Source organism: Squalius cephalus, assembly GCF_949319135.1.
Source record: "Squalius cephalus genome assembly, chromosome: 10".
Taxonomy (NCBI): Eukaryota; Metazoa; Chordata; class Actinopteri; order Cypriniformes; family Leuciscidae; genus Squalius; species Squalius cephalus.
The window spans coordinates 5,203,363-5,221,373 of NC_137131.1; the positions used below are offsets into that span (position 1 = coordinate 5,203,363).

Below are 18,011 nucleotides of genomic sequence, written 5' to 3' on the forward strand. Positions count from 1 at the left end.
TTTGACTCGTTTAGAATCGCCTTCACCTTCAGAGTGGCTGGCTACGGGCATGCACGAACATGTCCTTAAAACAAAAACCCTTAAAGTCCCCGTGAACCGGAAGTTGCAAACGACTTTTCTCCAGTGTTATGACGTATTTCCAAGTGAAACGGAATATTGAACAGAGGGTAGGGTTTTACTTAGCGCTCCTCCTCTCAATCTCTCGCTCATAGCAGACTAACGGTTTGAGGGGAGTGGTTAAGCGTTTTCAAACCAAGCCGTCAAACCTACGTCATCAGAAAAAGACGCCATTCCAGACCGGAAGAAACTTTTCAGATTTTGATTAAAGATTACCATGGTAAAAAAAAAATGTATATATATATTTACTTGCACGGATTAATTGTTCACCACAAGACTAGTAATATGCGCTAACAAAGTAAATAGGGTCAATTTTGATTTCATGGGGACTTTAACGTTCATTTTCAAAACATTTTGTGCAACTCACCGAGTGGTTAGTGATGTTCGTTGATGTTCCAAAACAAGTGGCGTAGCGAAATACAATTTCTGTCGTGTTTTATTTGGCATTTTATAAAATCCCATTGATTTCTGTTGGAGGACTCATTGCTCGTTGATATTACTGCGCTTCAGACTCAAATATCGAGCGGAAGTTTATATGCGGTTGTGAGGTATCTGAAAATATAGTTCCACTATAGCAAATAACACGGATTGAAATCATACATTGCGCCGATATATTTGTTTTTAATCATCAACGAACATCACTAACCACTCGGTGAGTTGCACAGTTTTGAAAACGAAGGTTAAGGGTTGTTTTAAGCACATGTTCGTGCATGCCCGTAGCCAGCCACTCTGAAGCGGTCAAAGGCGATTCTAAACGAGTCAAAAAGTCGAGACAGGACCCATCGTCAACATTTCTGTGTCCACCACTCTAGTTCATCCAAAAACAAACCAGAAAAGTGACTCAAAGTGCTAAATACCGGAATTATCCTTTAACATATATTCAGATAGAGAATAATTATTTCCAATTCTAATATTTACAATATCACAGTTTTTACTGTATTTTTGATCAAATCATTGGTGGTGGTTGAGGAGATTCCCCCTTCCATGTAAAGCGCTTTGAGTACCTAGAAAAGCGCTATATAAATGTAACAAATTATATTATAATTATTATTATTATAAATAAATGCAGCCTCGGGCGCATAAATTTCTTTTGAATGGTAGTTCAATATACAGTATGCAGTACGGTTTCATATACAGTATGTATATGAAATATATGCATTCAGTGTATATAAAATATATAACTAATTTAACTTTTATAATCTTATTTTTGTTTCCATCACTGTCTGCATTTTAGTTTACTGTCAGAAATTTGCAGAAGTTAAGAATGAGATGATTCAGTTGTTTAGTTTCAATAAATGGTCGGAAGTTCTCCGCTCTTTTCCTTTGAGTTCTTAAAGTTACAGTATATTTTCATAGTATAACAAACTCTTTTATCTCAGAAGATCAAAGGAAGTTTGATTCATCATGATGTGACTCATTTAAGTTTGAGTAAGTGAGGGATCATTGGAACAGATTTCTTAGGCACACTGCAATTTGAGTTCAGATTAGTAGACTTTAAAATGATTGAGTTATTTCTATTTCTCCTGCACACTTTAGATGTCCATTATTGAGTCACGTTGTCTGGATGTGAACTTCTGCTCAGTGTTCTTATTTGCCGTAATTCTTGCCCCCGCTGCAGCTCTGCATGCAGTACTGGCCAGAGAAAGGCTCCTGCTGCTACGGCCCCATTCAGGTTGAATTCATCTCCGCTGACATTGACGAGGACATTATCAATCGCATTTTTAGGATCTGCAACATGGCACGAGTAAGTGGGGTCAGTGCACAGGGAAGGGACTGTTGGATGTTTAATAACTCTGCGTGACTGAGTCAGAAATGTGTTCATTTTATCCTTGGCTGATCCACAAGCTCCAATCAGGTCTGTCAGAGCGTTGTCAGTGTTTTGTTTTTTTCGGATTTGATATGTACACTACAATTCAAAAGTTTGGGGTCTGTAAGATATTACTTGCATGTGTCATTATATTATATTATATTAACATTTTACCAAATCAAGCTCAAATGGAGTTAAGAGGTTTTTGACCTGCGAATTTCTGACATACATGTATTGTCCATCATTAGAATGGCTACATCTAAGGCAGTAAGTGCATTGCATTATGTTTTTATCAACTTACAGGTTATAAAGTTTATTGTAGCTATATGGGAGCTCAGTTTATGTCATTTGGCCAAATGCTACATGCAAGCTATTAAGGCAGTTTGGCTATGATTGGATGACAAATGATAGACTAAGACTCCTCTCCTCAAATACACAAAACATTAGCCTTTATATATAGTGTTTCTTGAGTACAGAAATGCTGTACTCATTCAAAGAACAAGTTCTTTATTTACCGTTGCATTGCAAACAAGCAGAGACTGTCCGGAATGTGTGAGGCACTTCATTCAAGATTGAGGCTGGGCAGAGATATGAGTTTTGACTGACAGTTTGAGGATCCAATGGAGTTACAAGGTTTAGTCTCATGCTCCCTTCAATACTTTTCACTCATTAAATATTTGCAAAACCCACAGATGTAAAGGGTGACCAATAGGAATGATTTATGAAAAAAAAAAGAAAATGGCGAAATATAGAGAAACAAGGTTTGCGCCCAATAGCGACGATATGTGTGCATACATATATGATATTTACATATTAATTTTGCTTTCTGATCATATGTTGGGGTTTATTTTGTGATAATGACTGACTAAATACTTTTTTACATAACATAACCAATTTCATAAATAACTTTTCAAACATTTCAGCATCAAAACAAAAGATACATTTAAAAGTTAGTGTGTATTTTTCCTGCTGCTAAATAGATGCTTGTGAACAAAAGTCACGTTCACCTGAGGAAACCGTAGCAACAGTAAGATGATCAAATCATTCCTGTTAGTGTCATTATCAAAAAATAAAAACTGTTTAAAACTTTAATTTTTGTACTTTTTAAAGGTGATTTTTTTTGTGCTGCTAGCACTATCAAATTGAACTAGAAAAAAATGGTTTTCAAACTGATTTCCTGATGATGAACCTCTACAGATTAGCCATTTTGAACCCCCATGTATGTCCTTATATACATGTGTACCGTATCAAACAATCCTGTGACTCACTGAAATAAAACTGCCTTTTATCGCAAAAATCCTACAGCTCAAGAAGAGATAAAAATTCACTCAAGTCCCTTTGATTTGACTCCTAATGCGACAGCAGTTGAGTTAGTGAAGTGAGAAATTACATTAAGCCAAAAAGGGGCCATGACTATATAGTCCTTCTCAATCCACATGATTTCAACACTCAGCACATCTCATGCGTCTTTCAACATGATTCGTTTTGCTAGCCACATATGCATGAGCACAAAAATCACATTAATTTGACCACCATCCTGCACCAGCTGATATAAGCCATGGATCGGTTTTGTGTAGCAGATCATGGTTTTTTTCTTTTCTTCTTTCTTCTTTTCCATGCGAGTTAGCTTCAGCGTTCTGTTGGTGCACATTAGCAGTCATTACTGAAGCTTGACGTGTTCCAAGCGTCAAACGTTACAGAAGACTCATCCCGCCTCCTGCTTTCCTTCTCTTTTCTTCCCCCTCATTCTCTTTAACTGCTGGTGACAGGCGAGGTTTACCGGGTAGCTAATCATTGTCGGCGCAGCATAGCGGCACAAAATAAATAAGTGCCACAGCTTCACAAATTTGCCATGAAATGGCTCCATCGATGGCAAATTGTGTGAAATATGACTCTCATTTAGCTGATCCAGTCTGACTGTAGTATCCAGCTGACGTCTCTGTTTGCTTTTGCTTCTGTTTTGATGTTTTATTTTTTGCTTTTCAGTGTCACTGCAAGAATTGGAGGTACTGTGAGTGTTATATATCCAGACAAAATGCTTACAATCGTTTACCAGCTTGCAGTTGCTTGTTGTTCTAAGGCTGCTATTTCAATAACTGAGTTCTCAGTTATTTTTAATTTAAGTATCAACTTTGTTTCAGATTTTAAAATACGTAGAGATAAAAATAATATAGTTGACATCCAGTAAGAGTATAGAGCAACATGTATACTGTACTGTATGTGAATAGCAGCTCAGATCATTTGTTGTAGGAAGATGATTGATGAGAAATGTTTGAGTTCATATTGAGTTCTCTAAAGGATTGCTGGAAGTGCAGTTTGAGACCATGTTGTGATCTTTTCTGAAATCTGAGATCTTTTTTTAGAAGAACAATCTTAGTAGTTGTAGTAGACTTAAGCAAAAGTCTCAATTTGATCTCCTTGTGTTTTTACATTTATATTTAGTGTGTAATGTTGCTGTTTGAGCATGAAAAGGGTCTGCAAAAAGTCACTCCAAAGGGAGTTACAGTATTCTCTATATCAGTGCGCACTGTTTCTGAACTCCTTGAAATGCCTCGATTGTAGTCCTGAGTTTTCCTCCGGGAACGTATGTCACAGTATCACTCATTTACATAATTCCCCCAAGGCATATGCAAGAAAAAAGTGGGCGGAGCCTTTTTGAGTTCAGTTAGTAGTGTGTTGAAACTAATAAGGTAAGGGGCGTGACATTTCCCAAACACACTCAAAGTAGTCGACCAATCACAACACACTGGTCCAGCTGACCAATCAGAGTACATTGTGCTTTTCAGAAGAAGGGGCTTCATATTGACAGGAACTAAACAGAGTGTTCCCTTTCGTCAGCAGGGAACTCCGACGCCTCGTCGGGGGAGTTCCCCTGACGAATTGGGATCACGCCAGGGATCCAACCACCTTCGAGAGAGTTAACAACGAGCCAATGAAAGAGAAACTGAATTGGCATGCAAAATTTGCATTCCGCATCCCGCCTACCAGCGCGGGTATAAAAGGCGGAAGTAAACATTGCATCATTGCTTATCGCCTCGGAGCCGAACAGATTGCTTTGTGCTGCTGTTTTCCGCCTGAGAAGTGAAGTTTTTTCAACGAGTCTCTTCGGGAAGAGTCCTCTCTGGTGCCGGTGTGACAGCCTCGTCAGTGATCGCCGCTTCTGCCAGCTGTGAAAAAAAAAAAAAAAAGCCGTTTTCACGGCTGGTATTTGAGTGCCCACACGGGCTTGCAGTTTCCCCGTGTGTGGCCGCGGTGGGTCCCTGAGTGCTTCGGCACTGAAAGAGAGGTTCTCTCTCTTTCCTAAAAGAGTTTTGGGCGACCTGCTTCTTTGTCTACGTGACAAAGATGTCATCTCGCCCGTGTGTTTCTGGATGCGGTAGACTTCTGTCTCAGGGTGATGGTCACAGACACTGCGTCTCGTGCTTGGGCTTAGCGCACGCAGAGGCAGCGTTTGTGAACGAGTCATGTTCTCATTGTGGGAACATGACTCTGGCGACGCTCCGCTCGAGACTTCGAATCCTTCAGCAGAAAATTGCTGAGGGTGTCCCTTCAGTCTACACCCGATCTAGTTCGTCGGCTGGTTCAGTTCAGCAGGCGACTACTTCGGCTGTGGCTGTTGGTGAGCGTATGAGGGTTACAGTGCGGACTACCTCGCCAGGTGAAAGATCCTCACGAGGCTCCCACTCCTCTGTAGCGCCGTTGCCATCGGTGCCCCCGTTGGAGCCACTGGTGCCGCCCCGTGCGGTTCCGGTTGTTTCCTTCGGGGCGCCACCTGAAGATGCGATGTCTATCGCTGCATCGGAGGGAGAGCGGTCATCCTCAGGTGACGACTCGGCGGGTCTACCCCCTTCGGGTGTGGTGGCTGCGGCCGAGCCGGATCCTGAGCTGGCCGCTATGCTTGCCCGGGCGGCCGCGAATGTCGGGCTCGTGTGGAACCCCCCACCGTGTCCCGAGCCTTCGCGGCTTGATGATTGGTGTATCGGGGCGGGTCGCGCTGGTTCTCAGCGTCCCGCTCCGGTCCCTTTCTTCCCGGAGGTGCATGAAGAGGTGACGAGGTCATGGATGGCACCCCTGACTGCCAGACATAGATCAACTCACCCCTCCTCCCTCACCACTTTGGATGGTGGAGCGGTTAAGGGATACGAGGGAATCCCCCCGGTGGAGCGGTCAGTAGCGATGCAGCTGTGTCCGAAAGCCGCTTCCACTTGGCGGGGTGCCCCTTCACTCCCCTCCCGCGCCTGTAGGTTCTCCTCTGGTCTAACCGAGAAGGCCTACACGGCGTGTGGAGAAGCCGCTTCCGCCCTGCATGCCATGGCGTTGCTTCAGGTCCACCAGGCCAAGGCGCTTCATGACATGCAGCAAGGTGGTCCCGACCCAGGGGTGCTGCAGGAGCTGCGTGTGGCGACGGACTTCGCCCTCCGGGCGACGAAAGTCACCGCACGTTCTCTGGGACGGGCGATGTCCACTTTGGTGGTCCAGGAGCGCCACCTCTGGCTTACCCTCGCGGATATGCGGGATTCAGAGAAATCCAGATTTCTGAATGCTCCCATATCCCGAGGGGGCCTTTTCGGCGACTCGGTGGGGGACTTCGCCCAAGAGTTCTCCGCCGCCCAAAAGCAGTCTGAGGCGCTTCGGCATGTCCTGCCCAGGAAACGGACTGCTGCTGGTCCGTCTCCTGTGGCCGAAGAACCTCGGGCTGCTCGTCGCCGAGGGCGCCCTCCTGCGGCCGCCTCTGCTCCTCCTTCTGGACAGCAGTCCAACTCCAGGAGGCGGGGCGCCGGTCGTAGGGGGGCTCCCCCGCCCGCTCAGCCGCCTCCACCCCCCAAGAAGGCGAAAGGAAAGAGGCGTTCCTGAGACGGGCGACCCAGAGGACCGAGGAACTGCTCTACGGGAGGGGGCCTCTGCTCCCCTCCTTCCCCCGGAGGAGGGCCGGGTGGAAAATCTTTTGTTTGTGTCTGTTTCTGTTCCGCCACCGACCACCCGGTCGGTGGTACCCACAATTTCAATAAAAGAGCAGTTTCTTCCTCCTCTGGGTCATTCACGGATGGGGCTGCTGAACAAGCAGTCTCGTCCGTTAGAGAGTGGGACGACAGTGTGCGCCACCCTCGGGTCTCGCCACTCTCAGTCCCCTCTCCCCAGCTCTCAGATAGCAGTGGCGCCACCTCGGTCACGCCACTCCTCTCTGTCGCTGGGCGGGAAGGCTCGGAGACCAGCAGCCGCCCGTGGGCCTCGCTCCTCGTCTCCTCCCCTTCCCTCGCCAGGCGACAGCCCGCAGCAGAACACTCTCGGGTCTTCTCTGCCGTCTGTCCCCCGGTGGAGGCAGGTAGGTGTTGTCCAATTACACACCCAGACCCCGCTCTCGGCCGCTACGATGCCACCAGAGCCGTGTCCCTGCCCTCCACCTCGCTGCCCCTCCGCGGGTACGCCGGTCGTGCGGGTGGGCTCGTTGCGGCGGTTTCTCGGAGCCTGGTTAGAGCTCCCGAGTCCGTCGCGCTGGCTCATCCGCACCATCCGGCTCGGCTATGCAATTCAGTTTGCACGCCGGCCTCCCAAGTTCAGGGGCATCCACTTCACCCGTGTGCGTCTAGTGGATGCTCCGGTCTTGCGGAAAGAGATCGACGTCCTGCTGGCGAAGGACGCGATCGAGCCGGTCCCTCCAGCCGATATGAGGTCAGGGTTTTACAGCCCTTACTTCATTGTACCCAAGAAAGGCGGTGGGTTACGGCCAATCCTGGATCTGCGAGTATTGAATCGGGCCCTGCACAAGCTCCCGTTCAAGATGCTCACACAGAAACGCATTTTCGAGTGCATCCGTCCCCAGGATTGGTTTGCAGCGATCGACCTGAAGGACGCGTACTTTCATGTCTCGATTCTTCCTCGACACAGACCATTTCTTCGGTTTGCTTTCGAGGGTCGAGCATATCAGTACAAGGTCCTACCCTTCGGGCTGGCCCTGTCGCCCCGTGTCTTCACGAAAGTCGCGGAGGCGGCCATTGTTCCCTTGAGAGAACAAGGCGTTCGCATTCTCAACTATCTCGACGACTGGCTCATTCTGGCTCACTCGCGAGATGTGTTGTGCGATCACAGGGACATGGTGCTCCGTCACCTCAGTCAGTTGGGGCTTCAGGTCAACTGGGAGAAGAGCAAACTCTGCCCCGTGCAGAGGATCTCTTATCTCGGTATGGAACTGGACTCAGTCGCTCAGACTGCGCGCCTCACAGAGGAGCGCGTCCAGTCAGTGCTCACCTGTCTCAAGTCCTTTCGAGGCAGGACAGCGGTCCCACTGAAACAGTTTCAGAGGCTCCTGGGGCATATGGCAGCCGCAGCCGCAGTAACGCCGCTCGGCTTGTTGCATATGAGACCGCTCCAGCACTGGCTTCACGACCGAGTCCCGAGGTGGGCGTGGCAGAGCGGCACGTTCCGGGTCAAAGTCACCCCGCACTGTCGCCAAACCTTCTCCCCTTGGTCGGATCCTGCATTTCTACGGGCCGGAGTGCCCCTAGTCCAGGTTTCCAGGCATGCTGTGGTGTTCACAGATGCTTCTGCCAAGGGTTGGGGGGCCACGTACAAAGGGCATGCAGTCTCGGGTCTGTGGACGGGGCCCCAGCTGCATTGGCACATCAATTGCCTAGAGTTGCAAGCAGTACGCTTGGCCTTGTGTCGCCTCAAGGGGTTTCTCAGACACAAGCATGTACTGGTCCGTACGGACAGCACTGCGACCGTTGCGTACATCAACCGACAAGGTGGTCTGCGCTCCCGTCGTATGTCGCGACTCGCCTCCCACCTCCTCCTATGGAGTCAGAAGCATCTGAGGTCGCTTCGTGCCATTCATGTCCCAGGGGAGTTCAATTATGTGGCCGACGAGCTTTCACGTCAGCCTCCCCTTCCGGGAGAGTGGCGACTCCATCCCCAGGCGGTCCAGCTGATTTGGCGAATCTTCGGAGCCGCACAGGTAGACCTGTTTGCCTCTCCGGACACGACCCATTGCCAGTGGTATTACTCCCTGACCGAGGGAACTCTCGGCACGGATGCCCTGGCACACAGCTGGCCCCGGGACTTACGCAAATATGCGTTCCCCCCAGTGAGCCTTCTTGCACAGACACTGTGCAAGGTCAGGGAGGACGAGGAGCAGGTCCTTTTGGTAGCCCCGTATTGGCCAACCCGGACTTGGTTCCCAGAACTCATGCTCCTCGCGACAGCCCCTCCTTGGCCGATTCCTCTGAGGAACGACCTTCTTTCTCAGAGACGGGGCACTCTATGGCACCCGCGTCCAGACCTCTGGAAACTCCATGTCTGGTCCCTGGACGGGACGCGGAGGTTCTAGATGGCCTGCCACAGGCAGTGGTAGATACCATCTCTTCAGCTAGAGCCCCCTCTACGAGGCGCCTCTATGCTCTGAAGTGGAACCTGTTCGTCGGCTGGTGTTCTTCCCACGGGGAGAACCCACGAACTTGCCCGATCAGAGTCGTGCTCTCCTTCCTACAACAAGGGTTGGAGCGAAGGCTGTCTCCCTCCACCCTTAAAGTGTATGCTGCCGCAATAGCCGCATATCACGATGTAGTTGAAGGTAAGTCCGTGGGGAAGCACGACCTGGTCATCAGATTCCTCAAGGGTGCTAGGAGGCTAAATCCACCTCGCAACTTGCACCCTGTACCCTCTTGGGACTTAACTCTGGTGCTTAAGGCACTTCAAAGTCCTCCTTTTGAGCCTTTGCTGTCAGTCGAGCTTAATATCCTGTCCATTAAGACAGCGCTCCTGTTAGCATTGGCTTCCTTCAAGAGGGTAGGGGATCTGCAGGCATTTTCGGTCGACGAATCGTGCCTAGAGTTCGGGCCTGGCCTTTCTCAGGTCATATTGAGACCCAGGCTCGGATATGTGCCCAAGGTTCCTACCACTCCCTTCGCGGACCAGGTAGTGAACCTGCAAGCGCTGCCCCAGGAGGAGGCAGACCCAGCCCTAGCTTTTCTCTGTCCCGTCCGGGCCCTCCGGGTTTATATAGACAGAACGCAAAGCTTTAGGACCTCAGATCAGCTCTTTGTTTGTTACGGAGGCCAGCAGAAGGGGAAGGCTGTCTCCAAGCAGAGGTTAGCCCACTGGCTAGTGGATGCTATCACCAGGGCTTATGAGTCCCAGGGTGAGCCCTGCCCACCTAGGTTGCGGGCTCACTCCACTAGGAGTGTTGCCGCTTCCTGGGCTCTGGCACAAGGCGCCTCGCTAACAGACATTTGTAGAGCTGCGGGCTGGGCGACACCGAACACGTTCGCTAGGTTTTATAGCCTACGTGTGGAACCGGTTTCCTCCCGAGTACTCGCTACGGCCAGTAACTAGAGGGAATAGGTGTGTCGGCTTGCGACGCCATTCCGTGAGCGGATACGTGCGTCTTTGTGCTCCGTTGGTTACCCAACAAACGGCTAACCTTGTGAGTTCCTCCATCACCCCTCCGGTGCCAGGCGTTGCGGACCGCCCGGCACCAGGTCTGCTACCTTCAGTAAGGAGTTGCTAGTAGACTGGGTGTTCTTTCCAGTGGTCCCTGCGGCGACCCATGATTGCCACGTGCAGTTCAGCCGTGTCTTCCCCTTGACAGACTCATTCTGTCGTCCCTGTTGAGTACGCTCCTCACTCCTCTGGACTGGGACTACCTTCAAGGACTGCCATATGTTTCACTACCCTACGTGGTTAGTACATGTGTGTATATGAGGGCCTTCCTCTAGGCTGCCTCAGCTTCCGCAGCGTTCCTTCCCCCCTATTATATCCTTGGGGTCGGGCACGCTTTCCCAGTGTTATCCAATATCCACTGATTGGGTCTTGCGGAACAGCAGTGTGATTCCCTAGCTAGCTCCCGCAAAATTTTCTGGAAACTGCTGCAGGGTAGCTTAGCTGGGCGCTGGAAGGGGCCAGCACTATGGCGTTTTGGTAGGGATCCCAATTCGTCAGGGGAACTCCCCCGACGAGGCGTCGGAGTTCCCTGCTGACGAAAGGGAACGTCTCGGTTACGTATGGTAACCCTCGTTCCCTGAGTCCAGGGAACGGAGACGCCTCGTCCCGTCGCCATACTGCTGTACCTTCGCGGAGGACTGGACACTGTTCGGCTCCTCAGCGAGAAGCAATGATGCAATGTTTACTTCCGCCTTTTATACCCGCGCTGGTAGGCGGGATGCGGAATGCAAATTTTGCATGCCAATTCAGTTTCTCTTTCATTGGCTCGTTGTTAACTCTCTCGAAGGTGGTTGGATCCCTGGCGTGATCCCAATTCGTCAGGGGAACTCCCCCGACGAGGCGTCTCCGTTCCCTGGACTCAGGGAACGAGGGTTACCATACGTAACCGAGACGTTACTGTCAGACTAGGAAGAGAGGAGGCGCAACAATGTAAAATGTCACAAAAAAAAAAGAAATTAACATTCAAGCTAGTAGATTCCAAAAATTTTAGATTCCAAGGGCATAATAAGACCTCTTTGGAGAGACAACTAAAATGTTAAAGTCAACTTGAAAATGCATTTAAGCCTTTTACTTTAACCCTAAAAACTATCCATCAATTGATTTGATCATGAAGTGAAAGCCTCTACTTTGTGAAACATGAGTTGACATTAATGGCTTCTGGATAAATGTTCTCAAAATATCTCCTGTTCTGCTTCCAGCCTCAAGACGGCTACCGGCTGGTCCAGCATTTCCAGTTCATTGGTTGGCCAGCGTACAGAGACACACCATTGTCCAAACGCTCCATCCTGCAGCTGGTCAGACGACTGGCCAAGTGGCAGGAGCAGTATGACGGAGGCGATGGACGCACGGTGGTCCACTGCCTGTGAGTGTGACCTCCACAACACAACGCTATTATGCACAAACCCATAAACACAGAAACGTATGAATGAATTAGTCTTGGTTGGTGAAACCCTGGGAGGAGCAGATTTGACTAATAAAACTGAGAAAAACACATAGAACAGAACATGTTGTATGGTATGTGCTGTATAAACCTGAAATGTAATGCCTTTCTGATCATATCTTAATTGGACAGTTTTTGTACTTAATGTCAGACTTATTTCTTTATAGTTTCTGACATATGTTAGACACTGTTAATGTAGCTCAAATGAGTTTAATACAGCACATTTAGACCATTCAAGATGTGCATTTCATAGCTTTTCATCCAAGTCTGTGTGCACCTTAAACCAGTCGATACAGAATCGTAGATTAAAACTGCAGCTTTAAAAGGACTAAAGGATGAAACCGCACAGCCTTTGAGCCAAGGACAATCTTATCACCGTCACAAATTAAAGACAGAGAGATACAAAAGATCTGACAACTTCATTACTTTCCCATCACTGTCAAAAAAGTTCAGCTGTTGAATGCAGAGCAGTTTCCCTGAGAGAAATTATTTAAAAATGTCACAGTAATGCTGACATTCTGCAAACCGCACGATTCATTTTGAAGATGATTGTCTCACATTATTGTACTGATGCTAATCGTGTAAAACTGACCCGTGATCAGTGATAGTTATTTGATTTAACATTATTTCTGCAATGTCCTCTGTTTAAGCAGACATCCAACCCTCAGTCTTGCTTTAGTAATCTAAAGCAATTTAGTAAAGACTGTTCTTCTAAACCTTGCATAATACGACATCAATGGTTGGAGGTTGGAGGCGAATGTCTGCACATTACACTGGGATGCGAGAAACTATTTTAACATGAAAATAAAACGACACACATCAGCTTTAAGGTTGGAGCTGTGAGGCCTACGATCTTCAGAAATGTAGCATAAGTCAAGCTGTGATTTTATGGGATATTAACTCTGCTTATCTGTGACATTACGGGATGTGTGATTTGTTTCTCATGGCTTATTGTTGTTGATCTCTTCAGGACTGGTGGAGGACGCAGCGGGACGTTTTGTGCCATCTGTAGCATCTGTGAGATGATCCAGCAGCAGAACATCGTGGACGTGTTCCACACAGTAAAGACACTGAGGAACAACAAAGCCAACATGGTGGAGACAATGGTGAGCTACACTTGTCTGTCACAACAGTATATCTGCTATAAATGAGTGTGTTTTAGTTTTATTGTGTATAATTAATGTGTATTTATATGGCTGGACATAATAAATGGACTTTTGGGGGAAAAAGGCCAATAGACTTGTTACGTTCCAGGCATTAACATGAGTTGCTTCTTTGTTAGTCAGTTGTAATAGTTAGCTTCTTCTACACAAGTTCCGATCACAAGTCTCATCTAGTGGGAAGGTTTTATTTTTTTATTTGCTATTTTCTTGTCTACTGATCTTGATCGCTCTGAGACAGAAAAAGAGAGTAATCATTGGTTCACCTCAAACCCGAGACAGACAGCTGCACTTTCTGCAGTTCTAAAAAAACCCATCTTGTATCCAATTGAAGGCCATTTCAGGCGTATTTAGACATCTGTCCTGTACTTTTTTCACTGATTGCTCTTGAAACATCTCGCTCAGCTGGAGAAAACTGAACGATTCCACAGCTGTGCATCTGATATGATCCTTGACGAAAATATTACCCAGACGTCTTGGCCACGGACTGCTGGATGAACGTCTAATGCATATGGCACACTTAACTGGAAACACTTCAGGAGTTTCAAAGTCGTCATTTGATTGGTTGAATTCTACAGGATTTCTGGGAGATGTGTGTGTGTTGCATTATTGGTTTTTTTTTATGCACCATTCTATATGCATACAAGTCGTTGGAGGAAACATATAAAATCCTATAGGTGAGCTGTTGGAGAAAAATAAAATAACGGACAAAAAATATCAATCGTATAAACTTTGACTGTGAACAGTGTTGGGGTAGTTACTCAAAAAAAGTAATTAGTTACTGGTTACCTGGCATATTGGCCATAATAATAATAGCACACTAATAGACATATATTGTAAAACAAATGCACTGAAAAATAAAGGAAACTTTCATAATTAGTTTTGTACTAATTTCTATACTTGATAGAGATATAAGCACATGATCTTTTATTTTGACGGAAACTGCATCGAGCTTTTATTTTGGCGGAAAACATGGTTTACAAACGCGTCGTTACTGTAATCCGTTACTTTGTAACTCGTTACCCCCAACACTGACTGTGAACATAAGGTAGCCACAAGTATTATGTGATTAAATCTTAACAATCAAACTGAATTGTGGGATTTAGAGCTGCTTGAAGTGTAAATCGAGGGGACGAGGGCTTATTCACATAAACTTCCCTCGCCCTTTTGACTCGGGGGAAGTGCTTAAGGAAGTTGGCGAGTGTATGTCTAAAAGTGAAGTGGAACGCACCCAATGAGTGCTTATCAGGATCAACTAAACACTGGATTTTCAAAAGTGTGAAGTATGTAATGTTCACGGCATAGACTCTTTAAAATATGTCCAAGAGTTTTACACACCGGTCTAATATTGTAGGGACAAACGTTACATTTCACTCCCCTAAACATGATGCGGAACAAAATGAACTGTGATTGGTTTCTTTATATGTCAGTCAAACGGCCTCTGGGCGATCCTGGGCCAATGAAAGGTCTGGCCGTGCGAGACTAGGTTACCCATGGCCATGGAAAACCTGGAAATAGGAGGGAATTTTAAAACTGAGATTTCCGGGCCTGGAAAAGAAATTAATCTTTTATCTGAATAAATTCATGGAAATATCTTTTGGGATTTTTATGTTATTTATACTCACTTAAAAAAAATATATATATATATATATGAAGAGTTCAGATGCAAAAGCCTCTAAGTGCCATCTGAAATTTTCTTCTAGAATGATCATTTTTATCAAGCTCGTATATTTAAGTTCAGTAATTTCACTTAAATGGCAATGAAGATTACCTATTAATTGTCATTTAAGTGAAATTACTGAACTTAAACATACGAGCTTGATAAAAATGATCATTCTAGAAGAAAATTTCAGATGGCATTTAGAGGCTTTTGCATCTGAACTCTTCATATATATATATATGTTAGCAGGTATAATTTCCTATTTGTGAGTGCAACCTCTTAAAAAAAAAAGTGAAAAAAATGAAATTTTATTAGATTCTTAATTATTTTAGTACTTATTTATTTTTAATTATTGTTTTTAATATTTATTTAGCTAATTTATTTAGAATTTTAACTAATTAATATCTTCTAAGGCAGTTTGTTCCGGGTTGGTTGGGGAGGTATTGAAAATGTAAAAAGTAGTGTCTCTATACAAATAATTGCATTCGTGCTTGCAAAAAAAATGAAATAATAATAAATTAAAAAAATCTAGACAAGCCATTGGCTAGAGTGACATTCTTATTACAGTGTGCACAATGAAAATGTATCAACTAGCTATGGCTGCTGACCCTGTTTCTCCATTATAAGCAGATGTTTTTCCTCTAATAAACGTGAGCGTATATTGATCATACTGCATTATTAATGCAGGGGTTAAAGGGACAATGTCCTTTTCTCTGCCTTTGAACTGCTAATGACATGTTGCAATCGCTTCTGTTTTTGTTTAGGAGCAGTACAAATTCTGTTACGAGGTGGCTCTGGAAAGCTTGAACGCCTTCTGAACGTACGAAAGGTGAAGAAGAGGGAAAAACAAGCAAAGCAATCTTCTCTTCTCCTCCAGAATGACATCTCATCTCATCACAAACTCATCGTTCAGGCTTTCCTCTGAGCTTCTGTGATGAGAACAGGGAACTAAAGTTCAACCCTTCACTGTAAAATACTGTATAAATAAAACAAAACATAATTTGCCATTTCTTTCTTCTTCTGTCAATGTCCAGCATCAGAGCGTGTATCCTGGACCGTGAAGTGATCTTGTACAGTTCTTTTCCTTTTTAGCTATACGCCTTGAATGTTACCCATCAATGTAAAGAACAACGGTGAAAAAAAAAGCTTCTTTCTACATGCCAGCTGGGATCAACCAAATAGACTTTCCCTGAGCTCTGTACAGATTTAAAGAAAATTCACAAAAAAAAAATTCAAAACAAAGCTTAAGCGCATTTGCAGAGAAGTGTGAGGATGGATATTTTTGTTATTCTGATGATTTTTGTGGTTCCTCCCTTCGGTGCGTTTTCACTCTGCCTGCTTTCTCATACACGTATGCCGCTCGCCTACAGACCAGCATAAAGATGTTCGAAAGTTGGAGGTTTGGGGTAATATTTGTTCTATTGCTGTTTCTGTCTTTTCTTTTAGTGTTTGTTCTTTCTAGAAATAGATGTTACCATTTTGGTTTCTAGTAGGCAGTGAATGGTAAAGATTAAAAATGTATCTAAAGTATTTTCTGTTTGTCATTTGCACTTTATATGTCTGTTACCTCCAGGGGTGAATCTCACAAATAATGATATACTGCTGTATAATAAGAAATTATATTGAGCATCAAGAAAATAGAGGCTATTTTAAGACCATTAATTGTCTACTGTAAGGCAAAAAAAAAAATCCCAATGTCAAAAAAATTCAAATTGCTTTATGAAAAAACAGAATTTAACTGAAATCATGTACCTTTTTTTTTTATGTCCTGGAACTTTTTTTGTGAGATTTACCCCCAAAGTATATTTGTATCTACAGTATTTGTAAATCCTGTTGCATCGTTTGATTTGAAGTGCCATACTCTCACATTAAACTGAAGGACTGCCACCAAACCATAGACGAGATGCATATCAGGAACATTGTGTCGCTACATTTTGACTAATAAACAGCTGGCAACTGAATACAACATTTTTCTAAACCAGAATTTGGTTGAGAGGCTTTTCAAACTCCTCAAGCTTTCCGAAACTTTCCAAAACATCTACATGTTTTCAGTGTGATAAAAAGCAAGTGAATTTAACTGTAAATCCAAGAGTTTTGCACGAAAACTGTGACTTGACTGTGATATTTGTTTCTGAACTGCTGAAACGTATTTTGCAGAAGAATATATGAATGTTTCACTGAAAACAAAGGTTACGGCACTTTTTTTTTTTCTTTTTTTTTTGGACTGTGATTTTTTTTTTTTTATCCTTTTGAATTTTAATGAATTCACTGCCTGCTTTTTGTTTGACTTCACTATGTGTATTTTTCGTTATTTTCTTCGATGATTATTTATCATTTATTTGTCTAGCAAAGTGGTATGTAGAGCTGGTAATTTCATGACCATGGTGGTTCTGTTGTTTGGAATTGTGACAACATTAATAAAGGGACCAAAATGTTGAACAGCAACTTTTCTTAGGCGCTGAAGTTCTGTTTCTCGTTTACTATCCCACAGTTCACAGTAATGACATTTGAACATCTGCAACACTTTACAATCCTACAGACACTGAGGAAACAAAACTGGTATGGGGTCATTCTGAGGAAACAGTGCCATCTGTGTCTGAAAATTTCATGGTTATTTAATTTTTTCATTAAATCATTTCATTTAAAATAGGTGGGAGGCAGTATCCCATAATGCAAGGCACTCGACTTGACCTTTCATTTCCAATGCATTGCATGAAACGAATGCCATATCAAACAAAACAAAATTACATTTAGGGTCCATTTACATGAGAATGATGTACTAAAAACAGAAAACCCTTTCTTGTGTGTTTTTCTTGTACAGATGACAGCGTTGTCAAAATGATCCCCATTCTCATGGATCTGCGAAACCCACAAAAAACACTGTATTCTGCTGCCAGGCCAGTAGTTGGCGATGTCACTTTATAAAGAAACTACGCACCTATAGACTGAACACATAATACGCATGCGCATGACATCACAGTTTTCACAAATTCGAGTTTGTTTACACAGAGATGATAACGGTATCGTTTTCAAAAACTTGCACTTCAAAAGGCCCCCAAAACACTGTTGTCATGTAAATGGATGCCCAAAATGCAGAAAAAGTTTTTAGTTGAAAACAGGGTCGTGTAAATGGCCCCTTAGTCATTTAATTGGCCCGCAAAAAAAACATTTTTATACAAAAATCATAAAAGCAACGCATTATGACATCAGGAAATGTCATGTGAATACATTAAAACAATACTGTTTAAAACATTAGCAGATTGCATATAATGTACTATTAAAAATCAGAGAAAGTCAAGATGTAAAAAAAAAAAAAAAAAACACTGAAAGAAAATGATTTTGATAGTTGTGATAGACAAAAGGTCATTGCATGGGCCGTGCGCTCAGTAG

The 18,011-nt window shown here is 44.6% G+C and overlaps 1 protein-coding gene across 16 annotated transcripts in view; it reads left to right on the forward strand.

Annotated features, from left to right (window-relative positions):
* ptprt (protein tyrosine phosphatase receptor type T) overlaps positions 1-17,071 on the forward strand; it is a 250,044-nt gene extending 232,973 nt beyond the window's left edge. For 9 of the 16 annotated variants that reach the window (XM_079883826.1, XM_079883836.1, XM_079883837.1 and 6 more), the window contains 4 exons: positions 1,736-1,861; positions 11,560-11,723; positions 12,772-12,907; positions 15,386-17,060. In XM_079883826.1, the coding sequence (XP_079739952.1) occupies positions 1,736-1,861; positions 11,560-11,723; positions 12,772-12,907; positions 15,386-15,439 (480 nt within the window). In that variant the 3' untranslated portion in view covers positions 15,440-17,060. Of the gene's footprint in view, positions 1-1,735; positions 1,862-11,559; positions 11,724-12,771; positions 12,908-15,385 lie in introns of all 16 variants that reach the window. The other 7 variants (XM_079883834.1, XM_079883839.1, XM_079883832.1 and 4 more) reach the window with 1 other exon arrangement.
* Positions 17,072-18,011: the final 940 nt, after the last annotated feature.